Below are 25,098 nucleotides of genomic sequence, written 5' to 3'. Positions count from 1 at the left end.
AGCCAGAAAGAAGCCCTGAGCACCTTTGGTCTCCCGAGTGTCACTGAGTGTGGTCCAAAAACAAACAAACAAACAAACAAACAAACAAACAACCAAAAAGAGGAAAAACAAAACCCCAGTTGGCCGCATGCAAGGCAGATGTCTTCTCTGTACTATCTCTTGCCCCTTTGGCTTGTTTTGTTGTTTTCGTTTTTTTTTTGTTTTGTTTTTTTTTTGTTTTTTGTTTTTTGGTTCACACTCGTTTGATGTTCAGGGGTTACTCCTGGCTAAGAGCTCAGAAATTGCCTTTGGCTTGGGGGAACCATATGGGACGTCAGGGGATCGAACTGCGGTCCTTCCTTGGCTAGCGCTTGCAAGGCAGACACCTTACCTCTAGCGCCATCTCACCGGCCCCTGTTTTGTTGTTTTCAATGAACAAGTTTAAATTGGTTAGCTGCTTCTGTGTCTTAGGCACCTCTTCTGCATTTTTTTATTTTTGTTTTTGGGCCACATCCAGGGGTACTCAGGCTAACTCTTAGCTCTGAGTTTAGGGATTACTCCTGGCCTGCTAGTGGGGTTTGGAGGACCTTATGGGTACCAGGAAGTAGACCCAGGTCAACCTTGTGCCCGCAAGTATTTCATGCTGTGGTATGGCTCCAGCCCCTAGGGCACATGCTCTGTGTGCATAGGGACCTGTATTAGAGCACTGCAACCTGGTGCTTTCTTCCCAGTCTGCCTGCTGAGGCCCTGGAGGTCCCCTACATCCTATGAATGTGGCTTTGGGTGTTCCATATCTGCAGCGCTGCATCCTAAGGCCTGTGCAAGAAAACTCCTGGGCTGGTTTGCTGGGCATTGTCAGGAGTGGTTCTAGGCCCCCTGAGCACTACCTGAGAGGTCCCTTCTCAAACACAAAAATAGAGTTTATGAGAAAAATGGGACTAAGGCCCAACCCTCAAACACCACTTGGAGTTTATAATTGGTTGTGTGTGCATTTTTTGTGTGTGTATGTGTGTGTGTCTGTCTGTCTGTCTCTCTGTCTGTCTGTCTTTCTCACTAAGATAAGAACCTGTGAAGCCAGTAGCTGGTTTGGCACAAGCTTCCTGGATGAGAAATAGGAAGTTGTTACTAGGGAGAAGGTTAGAGGTCTGGAGCGTAGGTCTCCTGAGCACCTCTGGGTGTGGTTCCAAAACCAACCAAACAGCCAACAGAAACCCAAAACCAGCACCAGAACAGCAACTGAAGACACCTCAGCACTCCACTCTGGGCTGGATGGGGTCCATGTGAGGGATGAGACTGTTGAACAATAGATGAGAGGGGGAACACCTCTTCAGGTGGACTCACAGCTGAGCTCAGAGGTCACTGGGAGTCCCTGTGGGTCCTGTAGTTGTAGCTTTCCCCTCTTCAGCTTACTTGTGGCTCTGTGCTCAGAGTTCATTTCTGATGGTGTTCAAAGTGCAGGAGATCAAACTTGGATTGGCTACGTGCAAGGCAAGTACTTTAGCCCCTAGACTATGTCTGGGCCCTAAAGTTTCTGGGGACGACTGCACTGGAACCAACATGAGGAAGCCATTTTGTTTACATTGTTCCCTGATGTATCAGTGGCATTCCAAAAATGAATAGTTTCTTGTTTTAGACCACAAATTTTAGGTCACACCTGGTGTTGCTTAGGGCCTGGTGCTACTGACTCCTCAGAAGACATGCAAGGCAAGCACCTCAGCCCCTGTACTTTTTCTCTGATCCCATTTAGTTTATAAGGGTATTACCTTTTTGTTTTTGTTTTTGTTTTGGGGCCTCATGCATTGGTGCTCTGGACTTACTCCTGATTGTACAGCCAGGAATATTCCTGATGGGTTCATGGGACCATATGGGATACAGAAGATTGAACCTAGATTGACTGCATGGAAGGCAAATGCCATTTGTTTCCTTTTTTGTGGAGGTGGGTGTGTGCTCAGGGGGTTACTCCTAAGCTCTGCACTCAGGATTCACTGCTGCACTATATGGGATACCAGGGATTGAATCCAGATTGACCGAGTGCAAGGCCAATGCTTTCTCCACTCTGCTGTCTCTCTGGCCCCTGGAGGGCAGGGGTTTGTAGCTGGGATCATTCCTTCTGTTTTGGTGCTTGGCTCAGTAATATGGGGCTTTTAGTTTTTGGAGCACCCTGATGCACTCAGGCAGCACTCCTGACAGTTCTTGGGGGATCCTTATGTGGTATCTGTGATTGAATCTGCTCGGGCCCATTATGCTGATTTTTGCTTTTGTTTTTAAGTTACAGCCAGCTGTGCTTAGGGGCTACTCCTGGCTCTGCACTCAGGAATCACTCATGGTGGGCTTTCAGGGTTATATAGGATGCCAGGGATTGAACCCAGATGGGGCATGCAAGGCAAATGCCCTACCAGGTGTACTATCGATCCAGCCCCTGTGCTGATTTTTATTCTAGTGTTTCTTTTTTGTTTTGGGGCCACACCTTGTAGCACTCAGGGGTTACTTCTGGCTCTACAATAAGAAATCAGTCCTGTCAGACTCGGATGACCATATAGGATGTGGGATCGAACTCATGTCAGCTGCGTGCAGGGCAAATGCCCTGCTGTGCTATTGCTCTGGTCCCAGCTCTGCTAAACTTTATTTATTTATTTATTTTTGGTTTTTGGGTCATACCCGGCCGTGCTCAGGGGTTACTCCTGGCTCTGTGCTCAGAAGTTGCCTGTGGCAGGCTCGGGGACCATATGGGATGTTGGGATTCAAACCACCGTGCTTCTGCACGTGAGGCAAATGCCCTACCTCCATGCTATCTCTCCAGCCCCTAAACTTTATTTTTTTATTAATTAATTTATTGGCTTTTAGACTACACCCAGCAGTGCTCAGGAGTCACTCCTGGCTCTGTGCTTAGAAATCACCCTTGGCAGGCTTGGAACCATAAGGGGTGCCAGGAATCAAACCCAGGTCAGCTGCATGCAAGGCAAAGGCCCGATGGCTGTGCTATTGCTCCGACCCCTGTGCTGAACTGCCTGAGGCAGTCAGGAAACTCTAAAGGTGGATGCCCTTTATTTGTAGAGTGGCCCCCGGGATGCAGCACCTCACCACTGAGTGTTCTTGCCTGTCCCTGGCCATCTAGTTGGCTTAGAGCGTCCTTGTGGTGGCCATCAGCTACTTCTGCGGCTGATAGCATTCACCCTGCCCACCAGTCAGTCATTCTGCCAAGCTCTGGATGTTCACACTGTGTCACACCCCCCCCTACTCACAGCATCTGTCTGTTAGAGTTTTCTGAGAAGATGGGAGAGGGGCTGTGGGAGTGAGGCTCAAGGAGAAGCCTGTGGGTTCCCCCAGGAGCGGCCACTTGCTTTCCTCAGGGACCAGCTCCCTGAGCAGCAGCAGATGTAGTCTCCATTAAAACCAGACTGGTCGCTGTGCTTCTTGCTTTCCAAGAGGGCCAGTCCTGAGTTTTCTGTTCCTGCCCACTCATCCCATGGAAGGCCACCTAACCTGCACCTTGGGGTGCCGCCTCCTGGCCTTCTCCCCTCTGCTTTTCTCCTGCCAGAGAATGTGAAAGCCTACATTTCCTCTTCCTCTGGGGGCTGCCTAGGCCTCCCTCAGCCTCCTTCCTCCCCCTCTCCCCCCACCCCTCCGGAAGGAGAGCTGCCCCAGGGAGTGACCTTGTTTCCGCTCAGCCAGTATTTTTAAACTGAGCCTGCTGGACTGTGAGCCAGTTCCTGGTGTGGCCAGAGTCTGCTGTAGGAGTTGTGTGGAGTTGTGGTGGAATGCTCAGTGGTGGCTTAGCACTCATCACCCTGAGACTTCTGATGACCTCCAAAGCATACCAGGGGGTTTCCTGGTGCATGCTCAGAGCATCCCAGCTCCTTCTTCCTTTCTTGTCCTGCTGTCTGGGTTTTCCCAGGAGGTAATACTAGCTGTAGAGGGATTCCCCAGGGCTGTTCCTATGCGATGTCCTAAATAGCCTTGAATGCTACTCCAGGAGGGTGGTAGGGCAGGCTTCATGGCCTCAAGAAGGAAGGAATTGAGAGTGCAGTAGAATCTGAATTTCAATCCCAAACAAAGCATCTCCAGGTTCCCACTCTGGGCTCTTGTCTGTGTGAGGGTTAGGCCTGTAGTTAGGGGAGGTGATGCATGGCCCCAGCTCAGCTCAGGAAGAAAGGCAGATTCAGGGAGGGAGGATGTTCTCTGTTTTAATGCCCATAGTCCTGGCCAACTCCCGTGTTTGTGTGGGGACCAAGCAGACACGCCAGAACATGGGCCTACATGCCTTGATGTGGGTGACATCTGGTGTGGGTCATTTTTGGCTGTGGTGGGACTATTCACATGTTGCATTTTGTAAGCTGAACCCTCCTGAGACAGCCAAAAATATCTTGAGTATTGGCACCTGGCTCCTAAAAGCCATTTGCCCATGTCGTGGTGGTCCATGGACATTCACCTTTGTGTGTCTGGGAAATCTCTCGACCACTTGGAACAGAAACAGGGTTAGAATCCCAGAAGGGGACCAGCTAGCACTGGCAGATGTGGGAGTGCTGGTGTGTCTGTGAGCTCACTGGAGCTCACTGGATGGCAGGGCAGAGGCAGGGTGCTGATTGTAAAGGGACAGAGGGAGCCTGGGCTAGCTTAGAGACTGAGAGTGAACCAGCTTGACTGCAGATACTGCAGAAGCAGGAGTGTAGAACCAGGAGAATCCACATGGCCTTCTGGACATGTGCCTTTTCCCTACATCAGAACAAAATCAGATTGGATTCACCCTGGGCCTCTTGGCTATCTCTCCTGAGAATCATGCAGCCAACCTGGGTTCAATAGGTTTTCAAGCCCTGCCAGGAATGATCCTTGAGTACAGAGCCAGTAGTTAGCCCTGAGGACTGTCAGGTGTGTGCCTCAATACAAACACACACAAACTCAAAAAAGGCAAAGGGCTGGAGCTCAGGCTTTATATCCAGGAGCAAACCCTGGCTTCCCTGGCATTCCCTGTTGGGAATGACCCCAGTGAGCTTAGTTAGGCTCACTCCTAGTCCTGCACTCAGGAGCCACTCCCCGAGGTCTTGAGGGACCATGGATTGCATGGATTGAACCCAGGTCAGCCGCATGCAAGACAAGTGCCCTACACACGGTGCATCACTTGGCCCAAGAAAAGAATTTTTATAGTATGTATTACTTAACAGGGTGGATCCAAAACTGTGTTAGCTTAGCAAGTAATGGGCATAGAATGGAAGAGATGTTAATAATGTCAGCCAGCTAAGCTCTTGACTCCAGTGTGTATTTTGCATTCACTGATCTCTCTGGGTCTGAACACACAAGGCCCGAGGCTGTTGTCTCAGGCGCAGTGGGTCTAAAAGAAGTTTCTTTCTGTTAAACTTTGGACCAATATTTGGGAGTTGCCCTGTAGCCTGGGGACTATCCCAGTACTCCTGCATGCAAAAAGCCTCGGACTCTCTCTGGACTGAGCTCGTGGCTCATGCAGAGGTGGGTGGTGGTGAGAAGATACTGGGCCTATTGGGAGGAGTGCCTAGGGTCAGTGGAGTGCACCCCTGGGTGGCCCCTGGCCCCTAGGGTGGCCTCGCACAGAGAGGAAGTGGCAGAGGAAAGGGCGGGCCCAGCAGGAGGAGACTGGATCCTCTTCCCTCTTGTGCCCACACCCCGCTCACTTTCTTCCCTTTTCTCTTTGCTTTCCCTTTTGCCACCATTCTGTCTTTGCCCACCCTCTCCAGAGACCAACTTCTAAGCTCAGTAATGGGCTGCTCCGGAACCTGTGTCCAAACTCTGAGACTAGAGGACTTGTCATCTGCTGAAGGGCAAAAGGATTCCCTTCCTGCCACCTTCCAATCTTTTTTTTAGGGGAGCCCTGCACCCCTCTCCTCCTCCAGAGGGACTGTAGGCAGCATAGATCTCCCTGCCTCCAAGACCTCTGCACTTGCTGGTTAGCCTCCTCCTCCCACTCTCCTTAGAGTCCTACTGGTTCCTGTTTCCCACTTCCTCTTGTACCTTCATTTTTTATTTTCCTTCAGATTTTTTTTTCCCCTTGGGTCACACTCGGTGGTGCTTAGATTACTACTCCTGGCTATGTGCTCCTGGCTTGGGGAACCATATGGGATACCGGGGATAGAACCCAGGTCTGTCCTTGGTCAGGCGCGTGCAAGGCAAACACCCTACCCCAGCACTATTGCACTGGCCCCTTTCCTTCAGAATTTTGGGCAACAACTGACTGTGCTTGGAGTTTACTCTTGGCTCTGCTCAGGGATTACTCCTAGCAGGGCTCAGGGGACCTTAACAGTACCAAAGGCAAACACCTTGAGTACTGTCCTATCTCTCCAGCCCGTGGTGTCCCCTCCTTAGAGTGCTGCCCAGTATCCTGCTTTATTCCTATTTATTCCCTGCAGAGCTTCTGGCAGGAGTGGGGGCCTCTGTGTGTGCCCAGGGATGAAATAGGTGACCCACCGGCCCATCTGGTGGAGTGTGAGCATGAATGGAGGAATGAGGTGGTGTGAAGCAGTGAGCTTCTCCTGGCCTCCCCTCCCTCTTCAGTCACTTGAGCTCTCCAAGATGGGGGTGCTCTTTTGATAGAGACATTTAAGGAGCCCTGGCCTTCTTGGAGGGCTTGATGTGCCTAGTTGTCATTTTGGGAATGGAGATAACAGATAACCCTTTCTACTTCCTGTATGAGACTGCTGGAGGCATGTGGATAGATTCTTGAATATCAGCCTAAAGCCGCCTGCCCTCTGTCCTGTTAGGAAAATGACATTTCAGCCAGGAGCAGAGGAATGAATAGGTGCGGCTGTTTGTGTCTGTGAGTGTAAGGTTCAAGCCCTGGTGCTGACACGTGCATGACTGAGACCTAGCTGCATGTTTCTGTAGGCGTAAGGTCATAGGTTTGAGTTCCAGTGCTGACACATGCATACTGGGGCATTGCTGTGTGTGCTTGTAGGTATAATCACAGGTTTGAGCCCCAGTGCTGATAGATGAGCCTGGTTGCTCTGCTGTGTGGGTTACCGCCAACATTGCAGGCTGTGGGGTGTGTGTGTGTGTGTGTCCATCTTAAAGGCATGCTACCACCAGCCAGTACTGCTGAGGAATAGATGTGTGCCCTGCCCCTAGTGAAAATGTTGACCAGGTGTGTAACCCATGGAGATCAACACAGCTAGGTGTGCTTGCAGCCCCCAGTCACTGTGAAAGGCAGGGAAATGGAGGAATGGTGTGATTCAAACTGGAGAGAACCTCAGGGGTTGAACCAGTGTTCATATGCCTGATGGCCCCATTCAGTGGCTCGTACCACATGGGCCCTGAGTCCAGAGTGAGGTGTGAGACCCCTTCTCTGTCCCTCAGCCTGGCCCAAAAGAAAGATAATGCGACTTAGTGAAAATGAAGATGACCAAGGGCCAGGCCCTGAAACCAGTCAGTCCCAGGAAGCAGCCAGAGGGAGAGGAGAGCCCAGCTTCCTGGCTCTCTTTCCTGGAAAGCTTGGTGTTACCTTCAGAGTGTCCCCCCAGGGCAATGCCGCTGTTAGCACTGGAATGCCTCCTCCTTGAGACTTGAGATTCTAAGTTCCTTCCTTCCTTCCTTCCTTCCTTCCTTCCTTCCTTCCTTCCTTCCTTCCTTCCTTCCTTCCTTCCTTCCTTCCTTCCTTCCTTCCTTCCTTCCTCCCTCCCTCCCTCCCTCCCTCCCTCCCTCCCTCCCTCCCTCCCTCCCTCCCTCCCTTCCTCCCTTCCTTCTTTCCTTCTCCTTTTGTTTTTTTGGGTCACACCCGGCAGCTCTACGTTCAGAAATCTCTCCTGGCAGGCTCGGGGAACCATATGGGTTGCTGGGATTTGAACCACTGTCCTGCTGCATGCAACGCTAACACCCTACCTCCATGCTATCTCTCTGGCCCCCAGGAACAATTACTGAGCGCAGAGCCAGGAGTAACCACTGAGCACCACTGGGTGTGACACCCCCAAAACAAACAAACAAACAAACTCTACCTGCTGTTGTATTTAACTAGCTTCCCTTGCATCTTTCTAAATAATTTTTTTGTTTTTGGGCCACACCAAGTGACGCTTAGGGGTTACTCCTGGCTATACACTCAGAAATTGCACCTGGCTTGGGGGAGCATATGGGACACTGGGAATCGAACCGCAGTCCATCCTAGGCTAGTGTGTGCAAGGCAGACACATTATGGCCGGCGCCACTGCTCCGGCCTCCTTTCTAAATAAATTTTATTCAATAAAAATCTACCTTGCTGGGGCCGGAGAGATAGCGTTTGCTTTTCATGCAGAAGGTCATTGGTTCGAATTCCGGCATCCTATATAGTCCCCCGAGCCTGCCAGGAGCAATTTCTGAGCATAGAGCCAGGAGTAACCCCTGAGCGCAGCCGGGTATGACCCAAAAACAAACAAAAAACAAACAAACAAAAATCTACCTTGCTGGGAGAAGAAAAAAATAAAATCTACCTTGCTAGGGCCAGAGCCATAGCACAGTAGGTAGGTCATTTGCCTTGTATGCAGCCCACCTGGGTTTGATCTCTGGCATCCGATATGGTCCTCCAAGCCTGTCTGGGGTTAATTTCTGAGTGCTGAGTTGGAAGTAACCCTTGAGTTTGTGGCTCCCAAACGAACAAACAAACAAACAATCTAAACAAATTAAGAAACCATCTTACTTTACTAAAAATTTTTTTTGATTATATTTTTAATATTTGGCTACACCCTCTGGTGCTCTGGGCTGACTCCTGGCTCTGCACCTGAATTCTCAGGCTGGATTTGGGGGACCATAAGTGGTATCAAGGATTGAACCCATGTTAGTTCCAACCTCAAGGAACAACTGATTTTGTTAGCTGTAAGCCATCACTGGTAGTGCTTTGGGACCAGCGTTATCCCTGGCACTGCTTGCAGGGACAGTGTGCAGATTTTTCTGTTCTGTGCTTGGGTACCAACACTTGGGCCACATCTAGGCAATCCTGGTATCTATCTGTTGCCTGATTGAAGAGACCCCAGATCTTAATTTGTTTTATTTTATATTTGGGGTTGTGACCACACTTAAAGATGATCTCGATGGGACTGGAGAGAGCATGGAAGTAAGGATTTTCCTTGCATGCAGAAGGATGGTGGTTCAAATCCCGGCATCCCATATGGTCCCCCTGAGCCTGCCAGGAGCGATTTCTGAGCATAGAGCCAGGAGGAACCCCTGAGTGCTGCCAGGTGTGACCCAAAAAAAAAAAAAAAAAGAGATGATCTGATGGCTGCTTCTTGCTTTGCTTGGGGTTGCTCCTGGTGATGTTTGGAGGACCATGCAAGCACTGGGATTGGAGCTTGGGGCTCCTATGTGCATAAAATGCTCTCAGCCCCTTCCCGACCTCTGAACTGGTTGTTCAGATTCCTCTTTACTGAGCGGGGCCACAAGAGACTTCTTTGCCCTGTCTTCTTGTGAGCCAGCATCCCCTGGGAGCTGCCCTGAGCTCAGCTTCTTCCATCTAACTCTGGTAAGAACTCGGAATGTGGCTTCTGTATGTGAGGCCTTTATAGGGCTGAGGGAGACCTGGTTTCCATCCCAGGCACTGCAGCGTCCTCTGAACACCACTAGGAGTGAGTCCCAAACACTCTCCCTGTAATAGATGTAAACCTTTATGGAACATACATAGTCCTCCCCATAGTGCCTGACATGGACTTGCCCTGGTCTGAGCACCTTTCACATGAGAGCTCATGGACATACACTCAGGGTCCCAGGCAGGCGTTTTCATGCGTTGGCTGGTGGAAAGTGAGGGGCAGAGAGTGCCAGAGCTGAGGTGGCCAGCAAATCTGGATCCATGAGCTTGCGTCCTGCACAGGAGAAAACTCCTGGTGCTAAGGGCATGCTGGTGGGGTTTTATCTTTGCACTGTGCAAGTTTGCAGACTTTCTTTTGCTGTTGTTGTTGAGAGGGATGGGCCACGCCTGCCAGTGCTAGGGCTTCTTCTGGCTCTGTGCCTGGGAATTCCCATGGGGCCACGGATGGGAGCCAGAGACACATGCCTATGAGGCCCAATGCTTTAGGACGACTAAGTTAGCACAGAGAGCAGGGAAGGTGAAACACATGGGACCCCCTCACTTCCTGGACTTCCTGGCCTGGCACAGCAGGGTGGATGAGGACACTTCCCCAGGATGGGAACGGGCACAACGATCAGGCATGTGAGCCTGAGCATGAATTCGGAAGCCTCTTCTCTCCTGCCCTGAGGCACAGGAGAGTCCAGTCCCTGAAGGGGGCGGTGGGACCCACATCATCTTCACTCCTCTCAGGGACGTATGGTTGGATTCCCCTGGACCCACATGACCTCCTCCTCTCAGGCATCTGCGTGTCAGGTTCCCTGGCTTCTGTGGAGCTGAAATCCGAAGGCTCCCACATCCTCAGCCAAGTTGGACAGGTTGCCCTGGTTTTCGGCCAAGGTCCTGACATGGTGTCTTTGGGGCCAGATCTCTTGGCCTTAGTGTTTTATTGGCTGGCTTAGGAGGATTTGGGGCTCAGCATTCACCCCTGGGCAGGGCAGGACGGCTAGCCAGGTTCTCCCTCCCCCTCAGCATTTGTGCTCTGGAATCTCTGCATCCCCATGTCACTGGCTTGGCAGCTTGGCTGACTTGTTTATTTGCAGAGCTGGGCCTTGTCCTCATGATTATCGATCAGGAAGTGGTTTCTCTGTACTCGCCAGGCCTTGTTAACTGTGTCCTGACTGACTGTAGGTCAGCTAGATACTCACACTGTTTCAGCCATGGGGCACCTCTGATTCCACCTGTGTGGAAGAGTTCATGGGTTCCTCTTATTTTGATTTTTTTTAAATTATTATTTTATTTAAACACCACTGGAGCCAGAGCAATAGCACAGCAGGAAGGGCATTTACCTTGCACGCGGCTGACCAGGGTTCTATCCCCAGCATCCATATGATCTCCTGAGCACCACCAGAAATGATCCCTGAGTGCCACAAGGTGTGACCTCCCACCAAAAAATGATCATGGTTTACAAAGTTGCTAATAATAATTGTTTCTGGCATCTGACTGTCTAACACCCATTCTACCTCCAGCATGCCATTACTTCTGTCACCATTGTCAGTTTTCCCAACTCTCCTCCAAGCCTGCCCCATTGACAGGTTATGAGCCTTAATTTTTCTTGTTTCAATGAAATGGTAATGAAATTATTTATTTTTATTTTTATTTTTATTTTTTGGTTTTTGGGCTACACCTGGCAGTGCTCATGGGTGACTCCTGGCTGTCTGCTCAGAAATAGCTCCTGGCAGGCACGGGGGACCATGTGGGACATCGGGATTCGAACCAACCACCTTTGGTCCTGGATCGGCTGCTTGCAAGGCAAACGCCGCTGTGCTATCTCTCAGGGCCCGGTAATGAAATTATTAAAAAAAACTTCACTAAAGAAACTTTGTGAAAGTTGTCATATCTTCTTTTTTTGTTTGTTTCTTAGTTTTTTTGTTTTTGGGCCACACCTGGCGGTGCTCAGGGGTGACTCCTGGCTGTCTGCTCAGAAATAGCTCCTGGCAGGCACGGGGGACCATATGGGACACCGGGATTTGAACCAACCACCTTTGGTCCTGGATCAGCTGCTTGCAAGGCAAATGCCGCTGTGCTATCTCTCTGGGCCTGCAAGTTGTCATATCTTCTAGTGGGGTTATTAAGTCATTGTCTGAAAGTTTACTGAGTTATTTGCTGCTAGTTGAGCATTCAGTTTTACTGGTTTTGTTTGTTGAGCTTCGGTGGTTTCTATGATAATTTTACATCTAATTTGGTGCATTCCTACTTGGATGTAAGTATTGAAAAATCTGGAGATATTGTATATGTAGCTGCATTCTCCAGAAGTTCCAAGATCTGTGGCGTTGATCTGATGAGCTTACATGACTGTTACTTTGGTTTGTGGATGTGGCTGCCAGGGCTTCCAGAAGTACAGAGAAGCAGGGTGTGGTGGGATGAGGTGGCTGCCCTTGACTCAGATGTCCCCAGAGATCTCAGCCCCCAAATCAGCATACTTAGAGTTTTTGATGGTTAGCTGTTTCTGCATAGAGGTCAGTAGTAAGTGGTGAAGCCGGGCTATTGGCATGGTAGCAATTGTGAGTGGGTGTTCAGATGCTGAGGCTTTAGTAGGTAGGGGGACTTGCCTGTTCTTTTTTGAGGCATCCTAGAGCTATCAGCTATCAGATCTGGGTATCCATGAGTTCTCAGGGCTTGTATTGTCTTTCTTTTGAAAATGAGTCTGTGGGACTGGCCAATGAACTGACGTGGTCCATCCATCCATCAACCTGCCCACCCATTTATCCATTGATCCATCCATTCACTTATCTCATCCATCAACCCACCCATCCACCCATTATTTCTTCCATCTTTCCACCTATCTATCCATCTATCTACTCATCTATCATCCATCCACCTACCCATTCATTCATTCTTTATCTATTCACCTATCTATCCATCCATCCACCCATCTATCCACCCACCCATCCATCCATTCATCCACTCACTCATCTATTCACCCATCCACTACTCACTCACCCATTTATCCATTCATTCATCCATCCATTCATCCACCCATCTATTTATCCACTCACCCATCCATCTATCTACCCATCCACTACCCACTCACTCATTTATCCATTCATTCATCCATCCAACCATCTATCCATTCACCGGTCCATCATGCATCCATTCAACCTTCCATTCATCCAAGTGTCCATCCATTTGTCTGCTTTACTACTGATTTACTCACCCATCTATGGTATATTTATTCCATGGACCTGCCTATTCCTCTACCCATCCACATATTCACTTCCCTATTTTTCTCTCCTTCTCCCCTATACAATCCTCCTATATACTCATCTTTCCATATAGCATCCCTTCCATACATCCGCTCACTTCCCACTTAGCTTCCTACATGTTTATGCTCCCACTTCTCTATTTATCTATCTACACATTAATACCTATCCATTTACCACTTCTCTGCTCACCTAAACATTCATTTAGTCATCCATTTGCTCATCCACTATACATCCACTGTCCTACCCAACAATCCCCACCTTCCTGTCCATACACCCACACATTCATTTACTCATTCATATATCCTCTATCCTCCTGCCCATCATACACTCACACATCCATTCAAACCACACACCTACACAGTCACCTGTCTATGTACCACTCCATCTTCTCATTCAGCCCCACTCCTTTACTCCCGTCCTTTTACTCACCTTACACCATAACCTCTACACCCGTAACCATTGCTCATCATGGCACATGTTGTTCCATGCCTTGTCATTACTCTGGAAAGTTGTTCTGGTTGTCGTCAAAACAAAACTTTTGTCCTGGACTTAAATTCTCAGTCCTAGGATGATAAGCCTCAGAGGTATTTTACACAGCCCTTACACCTGTATGAGCTGCTGTCTTTGCAAGATGGTATCTGCTTGCTTCTCTTTTTTTGCTTTGTTTTTGTTTTTGTTTTTGTGTCATACCCAGTAGTGCTCAGGACTTACTCCTGTCTCTGTGCTCAGATCTCTCCTGGTGGGCTTCAGGAATTGAACCTGGGTCTCCTGCATGTAAGGCAAGTGCCCTATTGGATGTTCTATCTCTCTAGTCCCCAGTGTCGGTTTATTCCTCCTTAGCAATGGCACAGCCCCTTTTAGCATCAGTACCGTGCAGTTTTCTTATTTTTGTTCACTTAAACAGTGTAAAATTGGGGCCTGGAGAGAGATTTCAGGGCGATTAAGCACTCGCCAACCTATTCACATTCTAACCATTACCCAAACCAGAAAAGAACCAAACTGTCTTGGAAGTTTTTTATTGGTTGGTTTTGGAGCCATTACTAGCCCCACCTTCCCGGCCCCAAGGTGTGACTTTTTTTGGATACAAAGTGACAGAGTTCAAAAGGGAATTTAGAATTTCTCAGGGGCCAGAGAGATAGCACAGTGGTAGGGCATTTGCCTTGCATGCAGCCAATCCAAGATGGACGGTGGTTCGAATCCTGGTATTCCATATGGTTCCCAAGCCTGCCAGGAGTGATTTCTGAGTACAGAGCCAGGAGTAACCCCTAAGCGCCACTGGGTGTAACCCAACCCCTCCCCAACAAAGTATTTCTCTCTCTCTCTCTCTTTTTTCTTTTGTTTTTTTTTTGGGCCATACCCGGCAGTGTTCAGGGGTTACTCCTGAGCTCAGAAATTGCTCCTAGCAGGCAGGCTCAGGGGACCATATGGGAAGAACCCAAGTTGGCTGTGTGCAAAGCAAATGTCCTACTTGCTATGCTATCACTCTGGCCTCCTGTCACTGGATTTTTTTTTTTTTTTTTTTTTTTTTTGGTTTTGGGGTCACACCCAGCAGTACTCAGGTGTTACTCTTGGCTCCATGCTCAGAAATCGCTCCTGGCAGGCTCAGGGGACCATATGGGATGCCAGGATTCGAACCACCATCCTTTTGCATGCAAGGCAAATGCCTTACTGCTGTGCTATTTCTCTGCTCCCCCCTTTTATTTCTTAAAATATGGAACGCTTCACAAATTTGCATGTCATCCTTGCGCAGGGGCCATGCTAATCTTCCCTGTATTGCTCCAATTTTTGGTATATATGTTGCCTAAGGAGCACTGTCACTGGAATTTTTTTTTTTTTTTTTTTTTTGGTTTTTGGGTCACACCCGGCACTGCTCAGGGGTTACTCCTGGCTCTGTGCTCAGAAATCGCTCCTGGCAGGCTCGGGGGACCATATGGGATGCCGGGATTCCAACCGATGACCTTCTGCATGAAAGGCAAACTCCTTACCCTCCATGCTATCTCTCCGGCCCCCGTCACTGGAATTTTTAAAGGAAAATCGGCTTTCAGGAATGGCTGGCTGTAGGTGCCCACAGCCCCTTAGCTAGCTACCATCATCCTTCATGGGTGGGTCTTGGCCATCCTTAGGGATCCCTCTAGGGAGCTCTGAAGGCTTTACAAGGCCGTCTGGTTTTTCAGTCTGGTTACAGCATATGATTGGAGCCAAGAGCCCATATAGACAGGCCTAGGACTGGGCCTGGGAGGTGCTCTCTGTTTAGGCCCCTGCTCTAGAGAGGGAGGCGGTGAAGGAAGCCACAGTGGTGAGCCTCAGGGCCCTGGCAGTTGGTCCCCAGCCTAGTTGCCTCTCTTTAGGGTTCACCATGGTCCTGGAGGGAGTTGTGTGGCAGGGAATTGGGGACAGGCTGGTTTGCACTCCCGGGGTCTGGATCTGGCACCAGCCATGCCACTGCCCTGGAATTCAACCCCCATCAAGTTGCTGAGGTCTGGCCTGGCAGGTTTGGAATCCTAGGGTGCTGGGGGCTGGTGAAGTCTTTGGTGGAGCCTCTGCCTTTCCCTGGAGGAGGGGAGCAGGAGACTAGGGGAGAGTTTGCTGCCAGGTAGCATGAGCAGAGCTGGGGATGTGGCTTCCAGGAACGCCCCCTGCCCTGGGGAGGCTGGTGCCCCCCACTTCTTCTTCCCAGCTAGACCTTGCCTCAAGCAGCACAAGGGGACAGATTGTTTCCTCTGAGCTTCTGAGCACCAGAGCACAAGTGGCCACTGTGTGTTTGCTCCTGAGGGTGTGGGCCGAGGCGTTGGTCCCCACAAGCCAGCCAGGAGGACAGTCCGGGGGCGGGGTGGGGGGGGCACAGGCCTGTCCCAGCTGTCTGGGAAGACATACGTCAGCAGTCATAGACAGCCTCTATTCTCGCTCCTGTTCCCAGGCCAGTCTAATCCGGGCCCACCCATAGCTCCCCAGGACCTGCTATGTCCGCACCTACTGGAGACCCCACTCAGAACTTACCTGTGACTTTCTACTCACCTCCTGTGCAGGCGGGGAACTTCTGCACCTCTCAAGGCTGAAACATCACCCCTGGGCCCAGAGTCATGTAACTGGAATTCCCCTTCCCGCTCTATTAGTTCCTGTGTGACTCCCTCTCTATAAGGGGACTTCTACCTTTGCTTTCTCATACACCAGGGAGCTGCTTTTAAAATTATTTTGGTGTCTTGGGGCCAGAGTGGTGGCACAAGTGGTAAGGCGTCTGTCTTTCCCGTCCTACCCTAGGATGGACTGCAGTTTGATTCCCCCGGTGTCCCATATGGTTCCCCAAGCCAGGAGCGATTTCTGAACGCAGAGCCAGAAGTAACCTCTGAGCACCACCAGGTGTGACCCAAAAACAAAAAAAAATTTTTTTTTGGTGTCAGAGTGATAGCACAGCAGGTAGGTTGTTTGCCTTGCATGCTGTCAACCCAGGTTTGATCTCTAGCATTCCATATGGTCCTCCAGGCCTGCCAGGAGTGATTTTATTTTTTGGCGGGGCCACACCTGCAACACTCAGGAGTTACTCCTGGCCCTGCACTCAACATCTCTCCTGGCAGGCTCAGGGACCTTATGGGATGCTGGGGATTGAACTCAGGTCAGTCTGGGGTCAGCAGCATGTAAGGCAAACATCCTACCACTGTGCTATATCACTCTAGCCTGAGGAGTGATTTCTGAGCTAGAGCCAGAAGTAACCCCTGAGTGCTGCTAGGTGTGGCCCAGAACCAAAACAAATTTTTTTTTTTTTGTAAAGCCAGAAGTGATAGTACAGTACATAGAGCTCATGCCTTGCACACGGCCATCTGGGGTTTGATACCTGGCACCCTATATGATCCCCTCAGCCAATCAGGAGCAGTTCCTGAGCACAGAGCAAGGAGCAAGCCTTGAACACCACCAGGTGTGGATCCATAGCAAAACCCAAAAAAATTTTTTTTGGTTTTTAGACAACACTCAGTAGTGCTCAGGGGACTGAATGTGGGCGCCTGCATATAAAACAAACACCCTATCTGGTCCTAGGCATCCATTTTTTTGAGGGAGAGTGTTATTTGGATCACTCCAGTGTTCAGGGCACATTCCCAGTGGGCTTAGAGGAGCCTGAGGATTGAACCTTGTGGGGATTAAATCTGGGCTAGTCATATGCAAAGCATATGTATTATCACTCTGGGCCCTGTATTTTTCATTTTTTTGTTTGTTTTTGTTTTTGTTTTTGTTTTTGTGTCACACCCAGCAGCTCTCAGGAGTTACTCCTGGCTCTGCTCTCAGAAATCACTCCTGGCAAGCTTGAGGGACCATATGGGATGCTGGGATTCGAACCACTGTCCTTCTGCATGCTAGGCAAACACGCTACCTCCATGCTATCTCTCTGGTCCCACATTTTTTTTTTTTTAGTTTTTGGGTCACACCCGGCGTTGCTCAGGGGTTACTCCTGGCTGTCTGCTCAGAAATAGCTCCTGGCAGGCACGGAGGACCATATGTGACAAAGGGATTCGAACCAACCACCTTTGGTCCTGGATTGGCTGCTTACAAGGCAAACACCTCTGTGCTATCTCTCCGGGCCCACATTTTTTGTTTTTGATTTTTGTTTTTTGAGCCACACCTGGCAGTGCTCAGGGATTACTTCTGGCTCTGCTCTCAGGAGTCATTCCTGGTGTTGCTCAGCCATATTAGATGCTAGGGCTTGAACCCAGGTCGGTACATGCAAGGAAGATGCCCAACCCTTTGTGCTAGCATTCTGGTCCTGAAGGCTCCTGGTTTTTTTTTTTTAATCCCTTGGATCTACTAGGCTGTTATAGGGAACCTGGGGGCCACTCTTAGCTGTACCCAGTGATGCTGGGGGATGGGCTCCATATTTGCAGGGACTGAACTTGGGGCCTTGATCTAGCCACTTTGAGCCTTCTTGCCTTGACACCTCTAAGTGATGCTCTTTTGTGTGTGTGTGTGTGTGTGTGTGTGTGTGTGTGTTTTGGGTCACACCCGGCAGTGCTCAGGGGTTATTCCTGGCTCCAGGCTCAGAAATTGCTCCTGGCAGGCACGGGGGACCATATGGGATGCGGGGATTCGAACCAATGACCTCCTGCATGAAAGGCAAATGCCTTACCTCCATGCTATCTCTCCGCTCAGATGCTCTTAATGGCAGTTTCATGGGAGGGTTTCCTTGGGGGCATGGTGGGTGAGCTGAATGAACTGGGTTTGTCAGTGAAGGTGGATGGAGCCCACCAGCCTCCTCCACCTGTGGATGTTTCTTTTTTTTCTTTTTTTGATTTTTGTTTGTTGGGTCACACCCGGCAGCGCTTGGGGGGGGGGGGTTACTCCTGGCTCCACGCTCAGAAATCACTCTTGGCAGGCTCAGGGGACCATATGGGATGCCGGGATTTGAATCATCGTCATTCTGCATATAAGGCAAACGCCTTACCGCTGTGCTATCTCTCCGGCCCCTGGATGTTTCTTTAAGTTCATCCTGAAGAATGTATTCCAGAGAAATATACTCCCCTCCCCCAGACCTCAGTCCCTTGAAGGTGGGAATCAGCTTCTTTGCAGTTTCGGGATTGGAGGGGCAGTGGGTGGCTGGACTCTGCAGGATAAAGTCAGGAAAGGGGAATTCTGTGGCAGGTGGGCTATGATTCCACACCCCCATCCCACTCTCAGCACATGCGCTTGGCGATGCTCAGCTTGTTCTGGTTCTGCAACTCAGGGATCACGCCTGGTGATGCTCTGGGGACCCTATTGGGCGCTGGGTATCAAACCTGGATCAGCCTCTGTAGAGACAAATTTCCTGCCCATTGTACTCTCTCTCCAGCCTTGCGCATGTTCCCACACCAGCATTTGTTGAGCCAAGCCACGTCATTCTTGTCTTTCTCTCCCTGGCCTGGAACTATCATCAGGAAGTTTCTGCTAGTTCCCAGGGAATGCTGCTTCTGGGTCTGTTGCTTCCTCCCCTGCTGGAAGGAGCCGACTGCTCAGGGCCAGGGTCATGGGTGAGGTCTCGACTCTTGTCCCTTCATCCCCCAATTATGCAAACCGGATTTCCTCCTCACACCAGCTTCCAAGGCTCAGCTTCCTGTCCCACATACCTGCACAACGTCTAGATTATTTTTACTTTGGGGTCACAGCCCTTTGTGCACAGGGCTCGTGCCTGGCAGTGCTCAGGCACTTTCTGTGGTGCCGAGGGGCCTTAATCTGCCCTGCACTGTCTCTAGTCTTTATCTACATCTTGACCTTTGTCTTCCAGGCCAAAAACAAGGAGACAGGTGCCCTGGCTGCCGCCAAGGTCATTGAGACCAAGAGTGAGGAGGAGCTGGAGGACTACATGGTGGAGATTGATATCCTGGCTACCTGCGAGCACCCCTACATCGTCAAGCTGCTGGGGGCCTACTACTACGACAGCAAGCTATGGGTAAGGTGTCCGTGTGGCCACGCTTTTCTTCAGGGTCTGCTTTGAGACCCCAGGCCCATCTCCATTCTGCAGCATGTTTCCCTCTGGTGAAGGGTGCAGGGAGAGGGATCTCTGGTTCTCCTACTTGGCCTTGGAATCTCATGTGGCTGCTTCTGGGTTAGAGACACCTAGATAAGATTTTAACTGCCCTGTGCCTCAGTTTCTCCTTCTGTAAGATGGGATCAGGTCTGGCCCATAGAGTTTGGCCCACATGTCTAATGGGGTAGATGCCTATTAACTGCTTTCTGGTTTGTGGGGGCGATGCAGTGAATGGATCCTTCAAAGGCTCTGCTAAAGAGGTCTCCCCTCCTTTTTCTGTCCACAACTTTGCATTTTGGCTCTTTTTTTTTTTTTTTTTTTTTTTGGTTTTTGGGTCACACCCAGCAGTGCTCAGGGGTTTTTCCTGGATCTGTGCTCAGAAATTGCTCCTGGCAGGCTCGGGGACCATATGGGGTGCCGGGATTCGAACCGATGACCTTCTTCATGAAAGGTAAGCACCTTACCTCCATGCTATCTCTCCGGCCCCGCATTTTGGCTCTTAATATTTGTTTTGAAGCCACACCTGCTGTACTCAGGTCATAGTGAGTTTCAGGATTACTCCTGGCAGGGTTTGGGAGATCTGTGGGGTCTTGCCCACTGTATTATCTCTCTAGCCCCACAACTTACGTTTTGAAGCTCTCTCTGCAGCTTTGGAAGCCCCACTCCAGCCTAGCATCAACCCTCAAGTTTTCAGGGGGTACCCTTCACCCAATTTTTCTGGGATGATCCTGCTTGCAGCAGGGTCTCTCCTGCCGCTGTCCTTAGTCACCAAGTCCCAGTGGAGGGAACGAACAACTGACAGAATGTGTATTTTTATACCCCTCCTACCCCTTACACTGTCTTGTTAAAGAACCCTCACGACCTCAAACTCAGCACAACTTTCAGGACAGAGCATTGCAGCAAGAGCCTCCCCTCTCGGCTGTTTGTTTTAATTAGGTGGTCTGGTTGGGGTTTTGAGGCTGGGCAGGGCTGGGATTCCAGGTTTACTATAGCCAAGGATCCCCCCTGCACTCATATCCTGCTGCGGGGAGAAGGGGAGTCTATGTGCTTTAGAGCCGCTCTGGAGAGTTTCCTGTGCATGGCATGTTCTTAACAAATCAGGACATTGGTGGGAGTGCGGAGTCGGCACATAGCAGGGCATAGGTTTTCTCTCCCTTGGCGGCAGTTGTGGCTGAAGTGGTGGAGTAGTTGTTCCTGGGGTGCTTGGATTTGGATCCCTAGCACTGCAGAACCGCCAGAAGTGACCCCAAGCCCTGAGCTGGGAGTATTCCCTGAGTAGTACTGGATCTGGCCTGTCACCTTTCCCTAAACAAACTGTAATGACATAAAAATGGAAACGTTTTCACTGATAATTATGGCAAATAGATGCTAGTTGGCTCTCTGTAGATTGACAGGCCTGATTGGGGTGGAGGATAAGAGGAGTTCAGTTACACCCAGCAGTATTCAGGGCTGATTCCTGGCTCTGTGCTCATGGATCACTCTTGGCAGTTCTTTGTGGCGACCTCTGCGTGGGTCAGCTACATGTAAGGCAAGTACCTTCCTTGGTTTTTGTTTGTTTATTTATTTTGCATTTAGGAATCACTCCTGGTGGCACTCAGGGAGACTATGGGATGCTGGGGATTGAACTCAGACTGACCATGTGCAAGGCAAGTTCCCACTCTACTGTACTATTGCGCTGGCCCTGTCTAGTTTTTTTATTTTTATTTTAATACACATATGCTACAGCATACCTGAAGGTTTAAAGGAGAAACCAGAACTTGCACCATGTGGCCTCTTGCTACTTTGTCTTTTCCTTTGCAATCCATGATGAACATCTCTGCAAGCCTGTGGGAAACACCTGCAACATTATTTTTTATTCATGTATCAGATTCCTTCTTTGGGCTCTGCAATTAGCTATTGTTGAGTCTGGCTGCTTCCTTTTTTTTTCTCCTCCCCTGTCATAAACAGCTTTGTGATAGCCATTTTTAAAATTGTGAAATGGCTTACCAATGCAGTCTGAAAACCCCTTGAGTTGAATTTTTAGGATTTCTGAATGTTGGCTGCCAAGCTGGCTTCACAGAGGCGCCTTTGATTCAGACAAAGGATGGGGGAGTCATCTTTGAATCAGGCCTGGCCCTACTCCCACCCATCCATCCAAGGATCTGCTGGTGCACCCTCCTACCTTCCAAGCTCTGGAGGAAACATACCCCTGAAGTCATTCAAGTTCCTTTCTTTCCCAGGCACCATGTTTCACTAAAGGGTTGTTAGCACTGCATCATTGTCACATCCTGTTTTTAAGTGATATGGTACACTTAAAAAAAATTCTTTACATGATGGTCACCACCCCAGTAAAGAAATAATTGCTCTTTATATTTCAGAATTCTCTGAGAGTGACTGGAGAGATAGTATAGCAGGGCTATCCAAGACAAGGGCAGGGCTCTTGTCTTGCGCACAGTTAACCTGGGTTTAAGTTCTGGCATCCCAGATGGTCCCCTGAGCACCACCAGGAGTAAATCCCTGAGCAGAATCAGGAGTGAGTTCTAAGCATCACATATGTAGCCCCAAAACAAACCAACAAAAACCAAATAAATAAACCAAAAAAAATAAACCCACAAAACCCCCCAAAATACATAAATACAAAAAAAAACAACAACAAACAAACCCAAAAATCATACCTAAACAATTTGGTGCAGAGCTTTTGGACAAGTGACATATCCTTTGTGAGCTCCAGACTCACAAACTCTGCCTGGGGGGCTCTCTGGTGTCTGTCCTGGAGACTGACTGTTCTAGGCAGGAGATGGGTAGGCTCAATAATGGGTCCAGGACTCTACCCTCTACCCTCTCTCTTAAGTGTTCCTGGTCTTCCTGCATTTTGCTCACTGGTTCTGCTGTCTTTGGGGGTCTGCCTCTGGCCTCAGAAAGGTGAGCATTGCCTGCTATTTCGAGGCCCATCCACCTCCATTTTGTTAATGAATTGTGAGAACTGCAAATTGACCACTTAATATCTTAGATTGGGGCAGTGAGAGCCCCGCCCCCGCAAGTGGGTGTGTGTGACCCCTCAGGTCAGGAGTGGACAAAGGCCCTCAGGCCCAGCCTATTGGACACTTTTTGTTGGGTGTGTGACATTTGTGGAAATTTGCTGGGGCGTTTTGTCAAAGGAAGGCAAGTGAAATTCCAGCTTTCCAGTTTTCTAGAATGTTCTAGAGATGTGATGGCATAGGCTACTTTGGGGGGGTGGGGCAAGAGTATACTCCATTTAGGCTCAGATCTCACCACTCCCTAACGCCTCTGCATATGGGCATGTCCCACTGCATCCAGCAGAAGTGAGGGGCCATGGTTCTCACTCACATCTCTGTCAATGGTGAGAAAAGGTGAGATGACTGAGGTGCGTTTTCCAGGATGCAGCTGCCTTTGTTCCCATGGTACCTGTTGAACCTGGTGGGCCCCAGAGCTAGTCTTCTGGCCTTAGGTATCCAAGGGAGAGGCTGCTGAGAGCATGTGACCTCTCAGAACATGGCACTAAGACATGTGTGTGGCCTGGTGTGGAGTGTGTGTGTATATGTATATGTTTGCGAGAGGGACACAGAGATTGTGAGAGTGTGAGCATGTGTGAATGCAAGAGTATGTATATGTGAATGTGAGTGTGAGTATTTGTGTCAAAGAGTGAGAATATGGGGCTGGAATTTGCTTAAGAGTGTGAGGATATGGGGTCATAGCGGTTAAGGTACTTGTTTTGCACAAGATTTGCTTTGACTCAGTTTCGAGCCCTGGCATTTTATATGGTCCCCTGAGCCTGCCTGTAGTTATCTTTGAACACAGAGCCAGGAGTGTGGCTCAAAAACAAAAAACAACCCCCTCAAATCCCCCCCCCCAAACAACAAAACAAATAGACTGAGAATGTGTGCAAGAAAGAGGAGAGAGAGAGAGAGAGAGAGAGAGAGAGAGAGAGAGAGAGAGAGAGAGAGAGAGATTAAGTGATTACATAAGGGTGCAGTCAGGACAGTGACAGCCACGGTGCCTCAGCTTAGACCCCAACATCACTCAGGCAGATTGTATGTCTGCAGGAGCCATAGTACAGTGGAAGGGCACTTGCCTTGATTGTGGCTGATACAGATTTGTTTTGTTTTGGTTTTAGGCCACACACCTGTTCAGGGTTTACTCCTGGCTCTGCACTCAGGAATTAGTCCTGGAGGTGCTTGGAGGATCCTATGGAATGTTAAGAATCAAATCCAGGTCTGTAAACACTGTTCTATCTCTCTAGCTATCTGACCCAGATTTGATCTCTGGCACTGTGTAGGGCCACCTAGATCCTGTCAAGAGTGATCCTTAAGCATAGAGACAGGAGTAACCCTTGAGCACCACCAGATGTGGTCCAAAAACAAATGAAATGAATAAAAGGCAGAGTGGATACCTGAGAGATAGTATAGCAGGTAGGGCATTTGTCTTGCATGTGGCTGACCTAGATTTGATCCCTGACACTGCAGAGAGTCCCCTGGACCCTGCCAGGAAGTATTGATGAGCACAGAGCCAGGAGTAAGCCTGAGCACTGCTAAGCATAGCCTCAAAACATTCCTTGATCAAAAAACAAAACGAAACTAAGCCAGAATCAGTCTGGGAATCTGCTCCACTGAGGGCAAGGATGTAGACTTTCAGAGATAAACATTAGGACTACTTAAAATGAAAAGCTTCTGCACTTCAAAGGAAACAGTGACTAGGATACAAAAGCCACCCACAGAATGGTAGAAACTATTCACCCAATACTCATCTGATAAGTGGCTAATATCTGATATACAAGGTACTGACAACTTAAGAAAAACATCCAACCCCGGGGCCGGGCGGTGGCGCTAGAGGTAAGTAGCCTGCCTTGCCTGCGCTAGCCTAGGACGGACCGCGGTTCGATCCCCCGGCGTCCCATATGGTCCCCCAAGCCAGGAGCGACTTCCGAGCACATAGCCAGGAGTAACCCCTGAGCGTCACCGGGTGTGGCCCAAAAACCAAAAAAAAAAAAAAAAAAAAAAATCCAACCCCATCAAAAAGGGGAAGAAGAAATAAGCAGACATTTTCTTTTTTTTAAATTTTTAAAATTATCTTTATTTATAAACACCGTGATTACAAATATGATTGTAGTTGTATGATAACAGTCATGTAAAGAAAACCCCCCTTCACCAGTGCAAGATTCCCACCACCAATTTCCCAGATCTCCCTCCTCCCCACTCCACCCATACCAGTATTCAAGACAGGCTTTCTATTTCCCTCACTCATTCACATTGTTATGATAGTTTTCAGTGTAGTTATTTCTCTAATTGCACTCATCACTCTATGTGGTGAGCTTCATGTCATGAGCTGCACCTACATGGGAAGATGGGGGGGGGGAAATAAGGATTGGGACTGAGGCAGTTAAAGATTAGAAATGAGCTTTGTAAGGGCAGTATCAAGGTCACAATACAAGATGGATATTATGCATATATAAACTATATGCATACAATACTATCAATAGGAGACCAAGGAGAAAAAAATTTCCAGTGACTGTCCCAACATAAATCAGTGCTAGAACGATCCACCCTCCTCCCAAAGCACATTCTCATTACTGTAGGGAGAGGTAGGGGGAAAGTCTGATGACCCCTATAGAGCCCACCTATAGGAAGGTGGACTCCAGGAAAGGCCTGGAGTCCAGGGGAAAAAGAGAGGGATGGATGGGGGCCTGCCAAGCATCCCAGCACTCCCCAGGCTAGGAAGAAGGCCTCCGGCATGGGGACTCCCAAACCCCATACCTGGCAAGAGCTGGCCTTCAAAATCAAAGGGGAAACCGGAAGCCAGATATCTGCCCGCCCTCCTCCCCATGAACCTGCCCCCTGGAGTACGGAAGGAGGAGGGAAGCCTGAGGACCCCTAAGAGTCCACCTGAAC

At 49.4% G+C, this 25,098-nt stretch overlaps 1 protein-coding gene and 1 non-coding gene across 2 annotated transcripts in view; one reads left to right on the top strand and one right to left on the bottom strand.

Moving 5' to 3' along the window:
• STK10 (serine/threonine kinase 10) overlaps nucleotides 1-25,098 on the top strand; it is a 71,120-nt gene that overhangs the window by 6,467 nt on the left and 39,555 nt on the right. Inside the window, exon 2 of the mRNA XM_049776113.1 lies at nucleotides 18,971-19,135. Within this exon, the coding sequence (XP_049632070.1) occupies nucleotides 18,971-19,135 (165 nt within the window). The remainder of the gene's footprint in view (nucleotides 1-18,970; nucleotides 19,136-25,098) is intronic.
• On the bottom strand, nucleotides 14,435-14,541 carry LOC126012276 (U6 spliceosomal RNA). Its single transcript, XR_007496796.1, has one exon. It is a non-coding gene; the product is annotated as a U6 spliceosomal RNA (small nuclear RNA).

Source organism: Suncus etruscus, chromosome 6, assembly GCF_024139225.1.
Source record: "Suncus etruscus isolate mSunEtr1 chromosome 6, mSunEtr1.pri.cur, whole genome shotgun sequence".
NCBI classification, from domain to species: Eukaryota; Metazoa; Chordata; class Mammalia; order Eulipotyphla; family Soricidae; genus Suncus; species Suncus etruscus.
The sequence above is the reverse complement of the archived record's forward strand: the minus strand, read 5'-3'. Positions and strand labels throughout refer to the sequence as shown.